Source organism: Zootermopsis nevadensis, unplaced genomic scaffold (assembly GCF_977971745.1).
Source record: "Zootermopsis nevadensis isolate Lab colony 2312 unplaced genomic scaffold, Znev_1.0 Znev_ptg000028l, whole genome shotgun sequence".
Taxonomy (NCBI): domain Eukaryota; kingdom Metazoa; phylum Arthropoda; class Insecta; order Blattodea; family Termopsidae; genus Zootermopsis; species Zootermopsis nevadensis.
The window spans coordinates 2,750,962-2,764,533 of NW_028259160.1; the positions used below are offsets into that span (position 1 = coordinate 2,750,962).

A 13,572-nucleotide genomic window follows, 5' to 3' on the forward strand; every position below is an offset into this window, starting at 1 on the left:
TAAAATAGTGGGTGAAAGAATAAAACTGAGTTATGACGAACTTCATAATTTGCATGAATTTGGATCTTCTGCGATGTTACGCCGTGTAGTCTAGTAGATATTGAACAGGATTCACTTCTGAAACGGCAATACTGATTTCAGACTGTTCGTTTCTGAACTATTAATTGTTACCTAAAAAAAAGGACTGCAAGAGTTTTGAACTTTTTTATTCCTTCGGATCAATATGTTTTTCCCGTCGTACCAAAGGCCCGCGAAACCCCTCATGGCATTATTTTTTTAAAAACTATTGGCCAATTCTGATTACCTTCAACAATACTTTTCAGAAGGGATAAACAGAAGTAGCAAAAGTTCTAATACAGATTATATCGAAACGTGTACAAATTACAATAGAGCTACATATTATTTTAAAATTTCTCCTGCAACAGCTATTGTCTGACGTAACATGTAAATGGAAAACTTACATTTTACGCGAATGTTTTCAAATCCGTAGCATGTGGCAATAGACAAGATAAGAATCACATTACCCTGATGATAGAGGCAGCAAGGACATCTGGAACGTAGGTAAACTTCTACCAGACTACACGGCGTAACAACCTAGAAGACAGCCATATTTAAAATAAATGAGTCTGTAGTAACCAGTAACAAATTAAATAATTTGCGAGTCTGGTAAGAAGTAGTCTCGAGCCGAATGTGGCCCATGTGCCGCCTGTTATACAACGTTGAACTAATTCAAGTATGCAGCCCATTAATCATGTTTATGCTTCCTTGTGGAATTCCACACGACAGTCATTTCAGATTTCTGCTCTTTCCCGTATGAAATACGACAAAAAGTTCTTGGAAAGAGTTATTATTACCACTTCCTTTTGAATGTTTCCGTCTACATGCTCAGGCCAGCAAAACCCGTGATATAATTTAGTGGTCCATTTCTGTTCATAGCACTCGCCAGTAAAGATTCAGACTAGGTCACATTTGACAGATACAACCACAAAATTCTGTTCTATTGCCATATTAGTAAGTGTTGACATATACACACACGTTTCTTGCAAAATGCAAAGATGTCAGATGCTTAGCTACAGTTGTTAATATTTTACTGCTCCCTAACTGAAAGATAAATAAATATTTTTTTTACCCTTCACGAAATATTATTAAGAACAAACGAAGAATGACGCTCAGTGTACGTAAAAGTCTATAAAAGTGCATACAAAATATTCTGAACGAAAGAGACCATTACGGAGACCTAAGAGTTGATGGGAGGATAGATCTACTTGTGGTGTCTCTCATCTCTGGTAGAAGTTTACCAACGTTTCAGAGGTCCTTGCTGCCTCCATCATTAGGATGGTAACATTTATAGCCCTGGTGACGAAGGCATCAACCACCTCTTAAACATCGGCAAACTTCTGCCAGACTGCAAGGCGTAACTAACTCATACTCGCCACCGTGAGAACATAAACCTCACTTAAATAAACTTGTACAATGTGTCACTAACTGTAAAAGGGGTGACAAATGATAACGAAAATTCAGGACACTAATATATATCACAGGTTCGAAAACATCAGACAATCACAGAGGGGGAAATTCCGAATAGTGTGAATGTTTAGCTCCTAAACTACGCACTAATACGTACATCGTGGACCACTTTGACTTCAAAACGTGCGTATTTCTGTCATGTTCGTATTATTGTTGGGTTTTTTCCTTCATCGTCTATGGTCAGCTTGATCGTCGTGACCCCTTTCGCGGCGCTCATGCGAAAGTACCACGGTGGGTTCGCACTTCCTTCCGTGGTCAGTCTTTACCTACCAGACTGGAAGAGGAGACGCGGACAAACATCCATGCCTTGAGTGGGACTCGAACCCACGGTCCCAGCGCCCAGGCCCACGAGGTCCATGCCTCAGACCGCGTGGCCACTGCGGCCGGCTATTATTGATGGTAGGGAAATAAAATGCAATGACAGGTCTCATGAAAATCCGTCAACCGGTTCAGAGTTACGGAGAAGACAGATACGCGGACGTAATTGTATATATTCGTATTTCCTAAGAAACTGGCATCAGTGTAGCCATGTTTCTGAGTGCCCGGGGGGCATCTTAGAGTTTGGGGCCCCTCTACTTGATTATACCTCACACCCATCGGCAACCCTGAACGCAACAGGTGCGTTCACATGTCCATTATCAACAATTTAAACCGCGGAAACCTTCGGATAACCTAGAAGTCATCTTCTCGTGACGTTTTATTCTTTTTATTCTTGTTGTTTTACATATATTTTATCTTTATGGTTCGGATTACTTTATATGATGATAAAATTAACGATATTTGCATTTAAATTTGGTCTGTATGAATGCGGGGTCCGCAGTGGCCGCGCGGTCTGAGGCGTGGGGCCTTGTGCAGCTGGGACCGTGGGTTCGAATCCCACTCAAGCCATGGATGTTTTTCTGTGTTGTGCCGTCCTGTGTACAGGTAGAGGCCTTGAGACGGGCCGATCCCTCGTCCAAGGAGTCCTACCAAAATGTCTATAGATCAAACCAACGAAAAGTTGGGACCCGCAGTGCTCAGGCACTTGAAGAACGGGTCGTCCAAGTATCCAAGTAAGTATCCTGTATAAATGCATAAGGGCTCTCTGAGGTTTTGGACAAATGCGCAGCGCCCATTCAAGTATCAATATTATTTACCCACGTTTTCAGGGCTTGAGTTCAGGCTTATGGTTACAAAAGGTGAAGTTACAGAAATCTACGGAAGCTTCGAAAATATTACATTTGAAGTGAATTTAACGCAACTAACCGACTTTCGACAGACATCAAACAACGGAAGTCTCAAGTTGTGGGGCTATGGCGAAGAAAGAGAAATATCAAGCATTTCCTGTGTTTAACAAAATGGCCGTATGAAGCTCAGGAGAGGTCACGGTATGCTTTTAAAGTGCAAGCACGTGATTCAAGACGCAGTGACTCCCATATAACGTTTCCTTATTGTCGAGTTCTCGGAAACAAATCTAAGAACGCGTCATGCCGATATATCCCGACTTTAAATAGATTTTAAAACCCAAAATCATTTTAAATTCTGGTATGTAGGAAATACAAAAGAAAACACTCAAAAATGTTTTCAAATACACATCCCAGAAGACAGTCATCTTTGGCGAAAAATCAGACAATGTAAATGTATTTAAGAAACTCCGTCCTCTGTTTCAAAAACAGGTATCACAAAATTTGTTTATCCCTGAAAACGACGATCACAGGCTCTGGATCACCTGCTGATGATTACAGCGCGATGCAGCTGTGCACAAAGTGAACGAAAGCAGGTGCTGTGAGGGGCTGCAGACTGACAGGCCCACACAAGAACACTTGTCTTTCAGTGTTGCAGAGGCGAAATGAAATGTGACAAACAAGAATTAAAAGTTCGCGGCCCTCGATATATGCATTTTATGGTTGCGAAGGACAACAGAAAGTAGGTTTCAAAACAAATGTCAGTAGCTGGCTTTGTCACAAGACATACAAATTAGAGACGTCAAATTATTTCAAACATTTGCCATGTTGTTTGCAACTTTCGTAATTTTAACATTTCTACTGCTATATATTCTCCAACGACGCTCCGCTCAATGGCGCTAGTGTCGTTCCCAAGTCTCAAGTTCGCACAGTAGCCATGTTGGTACTGTCGATCGATAAACATTAAAGTACCAAGACGGAGAGAATGGCATGACATTCATGCCGAGTTTCTGAAATATCGGTCCACAAGGAAGGCATTTGAAAAATTACTCCATGTCCATATTTTAGCGTGTCGCTCACATAGCACATAAATACGCCAATCCATTTTCAAAATAAAGAATAAAATCTTTAAAATTCTCGCATTTGTAACGGTGATGAGCAGGTTTTTAAGTATTGTTTTGGATGAGTTATGCCCTTTGCAGGACTGGGCAGAATTTTGCATGTCCAAGTGCTACTTCCAAATTCTCCATAACTCTTCGGCTTACTTGTGTGTTTAACGTGATGTAAAGTTTCTTTGTCGGTAATATGAACGCACAAAACAGAAGAAGAATACGTGTATTGCATGCAGTCCACTAATTCTGTGAATTTCGATGTTAAATTTCTAACCTCAAACCCGAGTCACAGAGGTGTTGCGTTAAAGTTAACGGTGTTGACCTGGCTAACACTTTTAAAAACGAATAATATACTTTCGCGGTTCAATGGTACTCCATACACTGGAACACAACAGAATCGATCGAATAAAATGCATCGTTAGCCAGCTAGTCGAGGCTTACTGTCGCCGTCTCTTAGCAAAGGCTCAATCAGAAGAGACACTACTGAAAAAAGTCACGTTCCGCCAAACAGTCGCCGTCAGGCAGAAACGATATTTTGAACTGATGATACTCGTCATCGAAAAGACAGATTCAGACAGATAAGTGGAAACGAAGAGGGACTTAAGTAGAAGCTTTCCAGAACTAGTAACTGGCACGAAATAACAGTATTTAATAATCGACAATGTAAGCTAAGAAATTACCAGCAGAGTGTTCGCGGTGTTTCTGGCGGGAAATCTGACGGATGCTTACATTTATTATTAACATCTTCCCCGAAATCTTATCACAGGCCAAATCATTCGACACGTATCGTTTAATATTAGGAACCCAGGAATGTTTTTGGGATTTGAGACTTAAATTACCTCAATCTCCTCGTCGAAACAACCAACTTCGGTCTTACTGACGACCTTTTACATTACTTTCCAAGACACACAAGCCACCCTCACCTGGTTTCGAACCCAGTACACTTTCTTGTAATTTTTAACATTTCTATAACATCTGCCCGTTCAAAGGGATAAGTATGCAAAGTTTAGTGCAAATCGTTCTCCAGCATAAGCGAACAAACACTGAATTTAAACTTTATTATTTTCCCATGAACCGGTTCGCAGAACACCAGAAGACCGCGACCGCCCTGCTTTAGTGGGTTAAAGAGTCTGTACCGATGTCCTTACCAGGTGTTGGCTTCTGGTATGATGTCATCCACTACTACGTAGATCATGGCACCGGCTGCGAAGGACAGTGCGTAGGGAAGTACAGGCTGTGCCAGGGTGACCGCAGCTGCGCCCAGGACACCGAACACTGGCTCCACCATGCCGCTCAGCTGGCCGTAACTGCAACATTCAACATTTTACTCTGCACTGGGAGTAGCGACTTGACTACGCTACAGCTCGGCCTCCTCACATTTCTCAAAACGTGTCCAGACCCCCTCGCCCCCCGCGTACCCCTCCAAATTACAAAACAGAATTTTCAAAAACATGGACGCCATACTAAATTTTACAAAAACCATAAGACTGATTTGAAATTCTTCAATTACAAAACAAACAAAATACTTCACATCTCTGTTCCAAACATGAGCCGAAAAATACTGTATGTCTGTGCGGTGAATTGACTCGACCCATCTGCGCAGACGCACAGCCGTTCTAATAAGTTACAGACACATCGGCTCATTGTCAGTTCTCCATTAATTGCATAGCTTTCCATTGTTTCATCTCATTCTTGTAGTTTTAGTATTTCTTAGTTAGTAGTTCATACAGAATTTAGTATCTTAGTTGGGTCACTGGCAACACATCCATAGTATCAAACACGTATCATGCAGATTGCTACAACAGTGCGAACATTTTCTGTAAGGGGTAATGTTTTTAGGACAGCATTCAGTATGATTCCATGGCTTCAAGGTCGAGTCAATTTTCCGCTCACACAAACAGTACAGGCGCCTAGTTACTAAATATTAATGCAGGTGGTACAGAGTTTTACCAGTGTTTCAGAAGAATCAACCGATTGATTATCGAGTTCTTTGCACGGAGCGCATAAAATTAGACGACGTATCGTCTGATCATGAATGTCCGACGAACGTTTCTACTCGAGAACGTTTATAAGGAATGGACGCACGAACTTAAAAGTGGGAGATACGTCAGTGACATATCATATTGCAACCTGAAACGAAGTGCGGTAACAGACATTCGAATTATATGTAACTATTGTTGAAGATAACTCTGTTTAGAACGTGGTGGCTGTATGAAGTTTATACAGGACAACACAACACTCACTTTGATGACAGTTCAACAACTGAGTTAGGTTTCTGACGTTTGTTATGGGGATAAATCATAAAACTAATTCCATGGCGCAAAATCCTCCTTGAGAATCTAACGGTACACTTCGTTACTTAGTCATTAAATTCCCTGTCTTGTATAGAACTTGAATTTTATTGCCATGTTGACATCTGCCCGCCACTGGGCCCTATCCTAAGAAAAATCCAATTTACACCCTTCAACCCTAGTTCTTTAAAATCAGTTTTAAAATTGTTCCTCCCATCCACATCTAGGTCTTCCAAGAGGCCTCTTTCCTTCACGTAACCCCAAGCAATATTTTGTACGCATGATATTGCACCTAATAATAGTTGCTGAAGGGTACAAATTATAGGGCACCTGATTATGCACTTTTCTCCAACCTCCTGTCAGTTCATCCTCCTTATGACCAATTATTCGTCTCAGCACGCCGTTATAAAACATCCACGTCATTCACTTTGCCTAAGTACGATATTAATAAGGCAATTTGTAGCGTTCGAATTGAAAGTTCTTTGTCTAATCGAGCTAATGAGCGTCTTGTTTTATTAACACTTTTCTCTAACATTAACAGACGTGAGAAATCTGAACATGTCTTGAATAGTCTATAAAAGGTACATAAATGTAAAAAACCTGAGATCCTCTATTTGAATCAACGCTATCCACTCAAAAATCAGTTTCTGACGTACAAAGGAAAGGAAATAGCAGAAAGACCAAAATTAGCTCACACCCATACTTTCTCAGTGACAGCAACAGTGGAAGATGTTACCGCCTTCGTCAAAGCTATTCGGGGCAACGAGGGTGCTTTGGTGCGTTGCGTTCAATATAGCGGCTTTTCTGGACTCCATCCATCGTTCAATATTCTAAAACAAGACCACTACGTTTTGGGATCTGACTCTATTTCCGTCTTCACGTGAAAATGCCTTTTCTGTTGAGACCGACAGAGAGGGCTAATCGTGACCCCTGGACCAGGTCTGATTTAAAAAGAAACTGAGTGAATGGACAAATATTCGGGAAGTCCTGGGTTCAAGGCCGACTCCTTTGAGGTTCTTTCGTGAAATCCCTAATTTCCTCGAGGCACTGTTGGGATAGTGCGTCAAAATAAACCACGACCACTTCCTTCCACATATTTCCGAATTCACCATCCACGATAATTCCATCACTCGACATCTAATCTATAAAGTTGAGAAAGCGTAGTTAAATAAACGAAGAACTTACCAATTGGTATTTTACCATCAGATTTTCAGAATAAAACTTTGTATCTATACCACAAGTCCACCACCCGTTCCACATTCCCGCTCATTTTATCCGACTTGATTTGATCACCTAATCATACCTGATGAATATTACAAACTATTAAGCTTTTCGTTATACAATTTTCTTCATTCTCCTGTTATTCCCTCCTTCTTAGCTTCACATATTCTACTCAGCAATTTGTACCCACACGCCCTCAGGGCAAGCTAAGAGACCATGTCTTGTACATACTCGTATTTATCTTTTAGATAATTGCTTTAAGAATTATAAGAGACCATTGAAGAACTTAACAACTGGGCAGAATGCCCTTGAAAGGGCAGAACAGAGGAGGAGGCAGTGTAAAAATATAGAGTAATCTTTAGTACCACAACCGCAGAACTTATTTGGAAAATCCAACTTCACGGCTATTCTATATAGCCATATGCTTCTTCCGTTTAAATGAGTGTATCTCCACACCACATCCTTCCTGTTATAGCATGGCACGGCAGACGAATAGGGGCTCAAGTAACAAGTGTCTTCGCAGATCTTAAGAACAGCAAATAGGTCAAGTGCTTCATTAATTTAACCCTTTAAGGCCGAGTAATAACAATATCTACCACACAATTTTCGAAACCGTAACTCTGAATTTTGTATTTATATGTTTCATTGAAAAAGATCATTTCCTTAAACAGAATTAATCAATCAAGCTTTGCAACCGTAAAGAGTTATGTTTTCTTTGCGGTACGGACTGAATTATTAAATATTATTTAGACCAGCTTCGGCTTCAAAGTTTTAAACAAGAGTTGAGACGTTATATATCATCCAAATGCGTCATTTGCCACTACACAGAGTTAGCATAAAATAAATTTACACATTCAAAATGATACAGAAAAATTCACACCTACACTTGTCGACAGAAAAGCTCCCGAAATTTTGTACACACCTCACGGTCACTCGTTTTCTGTATCATTCTGAAAGTGTGAAGTTCTTTTGTGTTATCCTGTACATAACTCATGGGGCTTCATATCCACTTACTGCAGATACAAAACTAATCCCACTAAACACAGTAAATAATTATTATTCGTTGTACTGTATTGAATATTCATAAAAAAGACACGTCGGTCTTAACAAGATATATATATTTTATCATGCAAAAATGTTTTGTACGATCAACTGTTTCCGAGAAATGTATAATAGTTTGACATAAGACACGTGAAAATAAATTATCCTGATAACTTGCAGCGTAGACCCTAATATGAAATTTCATGGATATTCAACCAATAAATTCGGAGATGATACATACGAGGTCACGGGATCAAATTTTGGTCCGGAGATCTATCCTGATTGGAACTTTTAGTGGATTTTCTGTCCCACTTGGCCGTATCTTAACAAAGACCACGGTCGCTTCCTTCCACATCCTTTCCATTCGCCACTCACACAACTACCATCTCATTCAACATAACAGATGCATGTGAGAAACGTCGAAATCAGTTGTACCTATGCTTAAGAACGCAGCACGCCATATAAATGTAAGGATGTGCAGGCTCTGGAACCAGCGTGGACGTGGTGGCGAAGAGAAAAAATTATGCTCCTCCCAGGAACTGAATCCCGGTCGCCCAACGCGTAGCACAATGCAGTTGAAAAAGTGTCGTCAAAAACCTAAGATCGATTCATTTTCTTATTTCGCGCACAGTGTTGTTTGCTTGTTACATACTGACGTAATTTCCGGTAAGATATAATAAATCAGTCCCTTAGGTCCTTGTTCCATTCAACGTTTAATTACCAAGTCTATCGCCGTCATGATCCCATTCATTCATTCTTGAATTACATTAATAGCACACCACTTCTAATCAAGGTTCATTTACAGCACGGTTCATTCACTTGAACCACACGATTCATAAGGTACTGAGAATGGACAGATTCGGAACATGTCACAGTATCACTTTCACCCTGAAGATGAAGGCGATATATTTTTCTGAAACGCTGGTAACCACGTACAAGACTCATGGTGTCATTACCCAGAAGAACAAAAACTAATAGATAGAGCCCACTTCAATTACTGCATTACCACACAAATGGAGTAACAGTTTTTCAAAATACGTATTATGTGTTATTTTCAAAAAGTGCATATGATGAACACATGTTTGTCAGTTTCAGCTTCGAAAAAGCTAGAATTATTTCGGGCATACACTGGAACATATGGTGGGGATTCAATTTTGGTTCGTATCGGGTCTTATTAACTCCTATTTTATACGAAAATCAAATTAGAAATTCGTATTCCAAAAAACGGTCCATCGTACAAAAAAGGTAATACATGACATAAAATGTACAACACACGAAGATATAAAACTTTTATTTGAAAATATTCAACACAACGAAGTTTAACGAAATAAAAAGAAAAATCTGTACATGTGTACTGAATAGAATGTCTCGTAGCAACATGTTATCTGCAATACCGGTACTTGACATACCACGTAATATGCAACATTTCAAAGAACGTAATAAGGAAAATATACTCCTATTTTTCATGTTCCCCATAACTCACTCCCTTTCATGGCCATTTATTGCAGATGCAAAACCAACTGTTACTATGCTAATTGCACTACGAATATCACATTTAAGAGAACCATAAATTATTTGAAGATGGCTGTCTTCTGGGTTGTTGCACCATGTAGTCTGGTAAAAGTTTATCGACGTTTCAGATGTGCTTGCTGCCTCCATCATCAGGGCGATGAGACTCATGTAGTGGATTCGAATAAACATTGAAATTAAAATCAAAAATTGAGATGGACTTTCGGAGCCGGTGTAGCTGACTACGTACTGGATAACCGGGATTTGATCCCTTCAGGAAGAATCCTCGGTTTCTAACAGGATACTAGGTGGACGTCAGAATAGGCGTTGATGTGATGCCCGAGAGAAAATCTGTTGTGATATCCCCGCCTGGAATCGAGTAGTCGACCGTTCATTCCAAAGCCAATCGGTTTACTAACTGACCGACTATGTGACAGACAATGAGATCGTAAACTTGGATCCACAGGCAAAACCATAGCTTGTTTCTGTCTCTTTTACTTTGTTGTATTGTTTGTGATGACCTGACCTCGAGATAAGGTGACAATAAGTGACATATAATTTCCGTCAGTGAGGTCTCTGTCTGCCGCCATGTTGCCGCCGTCGCGTACTGCGTACCTTTGTCTGTCAGAGGTTCGCAGTTCACAGTGTGTCGTAAACCCCACCGACTGAGCGACATTTTGACGCCATAAACAGGAAGCTGCTTTAGGATCACGTCCGACGTTCATTCAAAACCCGACATTGAATGTTGTGGTCGAATGCTAAGTCTCTTGCGTCCTATTCGAAAGATCCTAGTACCTTAAATGCAGTTAAAATTGAGGCCTCCCTAAAATAACGCTGCATGGCAAAATTTTTACGAAACATTTTCGAAAACCACAGAGCAGCAAATTTATGAATGGCAGTTACGTAACGATATTGTAACCAAATGTGATAAATATTTGGAAAACTATTCAGTAGCAGATTCTGTAAAAATCCGTTCAGCCGTTCTCGATTAGTGCCACATTGTCGTATTACAATAATTTCAGAATCAAAATTAGCAGATTTGAAGACGATCTATCAATAATTATTTTTATGCGCGTAAAATAAAGATGTGGCTTACGGCCAGGTTTAATTATTTTCAGAACAGTGGTTCTTAAACGCAACGGAGCTTGAATTTTTAAAAAATTACAGGATAAAACTGACACGGCTGTAAAAAAACGACTATTAAAAACGCTTTTCGGTATCCAAGTTTATTAGTGTTTAAATTTCTGTAATAGATTTCGTGAGTATGGAGCTTTGAAATCAGTACAACAAATTAACATCGCTTGGTACCTGCTGGTCAGTTAAAGAACATAAAATACAAAACATGATTGTAAAAGTGCACGCACCAGGGTACACACAGTTCCAAAAGCGTTCTTTATGCCGCATCAGAAGGACGTGATATCAAATAGTTCGTATTGCCACTGACAGATAGCAGTACGAAGGGGAATTACGTCATAACAGGAAATCTTCGTCCCATTTCAAAAGTTCAAACATCCGTTGCGTTATTAGCAATTACAGGACATTAAGAAGTAGGAACTGACGTGCTTCCAATGGCATAACGCCCGCGCCAAATTTCATCCTCGGAGATAACGTCATCGCAGAGGATGATGGTAATGACTTATTGACAGACGAACAATTTCCCACCTCACAAGTAACCGTCACTTTGGTATTACAGCTTATAGGAATTACAAATTTCAAGTTTGTAGTAGCCTCCAACTGGCGTAACATCCACATGCATGATTTGAGGTTTTCACAGTGGTGAGAATGAAGATTTCTGTCTTCTGGGTTGTTGCGCTGTGTAGTATGGTCGATGTTAACCAACGTTTCAGAGGTCATACTGCCTCCAACATCAGGGCGATTCTTAGTATGAAGATTTCTGTCTTCTGAGTTGTTGCGCTGTGTAGTCTGGTCGATGTTTACAAACGTTTCAGAGGTCATACTGCCTCCGTCATCAGAGCGATTCTTAGTATGAAGATTTCTGTCTTCTGGGTATTTGCGCTGTGTAGTCTGGTCGATGTTAACCAACGTTTCAGAGGTTTATACTGCCTCCGTCATCAGGGCGATGAGTATGAAGATTTCTGTCTTGTGGGTTATTGCGCTGTGTAGTCTGGTCGATGTTAACCAACGTTTCAGAGGTCATACTGCCTCCGTCATCAGGGCGATGAGTATGAAGATTTCTGTCTTCTGGGTTGTTGCGCTGTGTAGTCTGGTCGATGTTAACCAACGTTTCAGAGGTCAAACAGCCTCCGTCATCAGGGCGATGAATTGCCCTGATGACGGAGGCAGTATGACGTCTGAAACGTTGGTAAACATCTACCAGACTACACAGCGCAACAACCCAGAAGACAGAAATCTTCATCCACATGCAATTTCACAGAATTCTGTTCAGCCATTCTCGATTTTATTGCATGGCAGAGCAAACAGTTCGCATGGCCATTGACAGATGACAGCACGATACTTAGTGCACGTATTTACGTTGAAAAGCCTTCTAAGCGAGGGTTCATTCAAGACACTGGGTCATGCTCTGGTTGTCGTCTATTTCCAAACTTCTTCTTCCTTGCAATGTCTCCATTTTTCATCACTGTTTGCGCCCATCTCCATCAACAGATGCAGCCTCAAGCCTGCCCCTCGGCCGCACCTCACCCTGCTCATTGCCACTTTCATTACGTCGTCTAACATCACTACGTTTTCTGAATAAAATCTTACCGACATCCTTAGCGGCCAAAGCACATTAGCATTGCGACTCAATTTTGGGTTGCGACCCGGAGATTAATAACCAGTGAGCGCTAGTGGTTCGCGTATCACACGTTGGTAATCTTAGGTCTTGGTATTAATGAATCTAACCTCAGATTGAAGATCGGTTAACCCGACTTAGATTTGTCGTTATTTTCCTCAGTAAGCACAAGCTGGAAATGTTATTATTTCTACGGACATTTCCTTAATCTTTCGCCGAAAACAAGGTCGAAAAAGCGTACTCTTTGGAGTACACTGACATTTCAAATGTCATCATCACTCCACATCATGTCAGTCGTTCTTGCACTAATGTGATGCGAGGTAATTTGCATTTTGATCCATTCTTCTGTTGATGTGATCCCAGGCCCTCATTGGGGGTTCCAAACAATGGAAGTATGTCCCATTCGTTCACATAGTGTTACCAACGGCCACTCCATATTGAAAATAACAATTCCTCCTGTCTGATCCCCGATGTCATGCAACTTTTGATGTAGTCTGTACGTGGACAGGTGACCACCTGAGATCACCACGTGGCGTTGCGTTATAGCAGGGGTCGGCAACCTTTTAAGGAATAAGAGCCGATTTTGTAATGCTCTTAGTAAGAACACTTCTGGGGAGTCGTACTATATATATATATATATATATATATATATATATATATATATACACACACATAACCCCCCCCCCCCAACTAATGACACAGAAAGATCTATCGGCAATCTTGTCTCTACTGTTGTACATGATTTAATTTAATTTAATTAAAACAAATCACTACAAAATAATAAATCTACAACATCTAAGCACAGTGAGATTCTTAAGCACATACAATAAATATATGGATCGTGTTATAGTCCTATAGCTGTCAGATAGCAGTTAATAATAAATACACATACTTGGACAGCACAATTAATGACCAGTGGGATCACTCCTTGGAAATAAAGTGTCGTATCGAAAAAG

The 13,572-nt window shown here is 40.4% G+C and overlaps 1 protein-coding gene across 1 annotated transcript in view; it reads right to left on the minus strand.

Annotated features, from left to right (window-relative positions):
* Nucleotides 1–13,572, minus strand: part of Zip48C (Zinc/iron regulated transporter-related protein 48C) — a 96,396-nt gene that overhangs the window by 17,362 nt on the left and 65,462 nt on the right. The window contains exon 7 of the mRNA XM_022079339.2: nt 4,951–5,109. Coding sequence (XP_021935031.1) covers nt 4,951–5,109 — 159 coding nt within the window. The remainder of the gene's footprint in view (nt 1–4,950; nt 5,110–13,572) is intronic.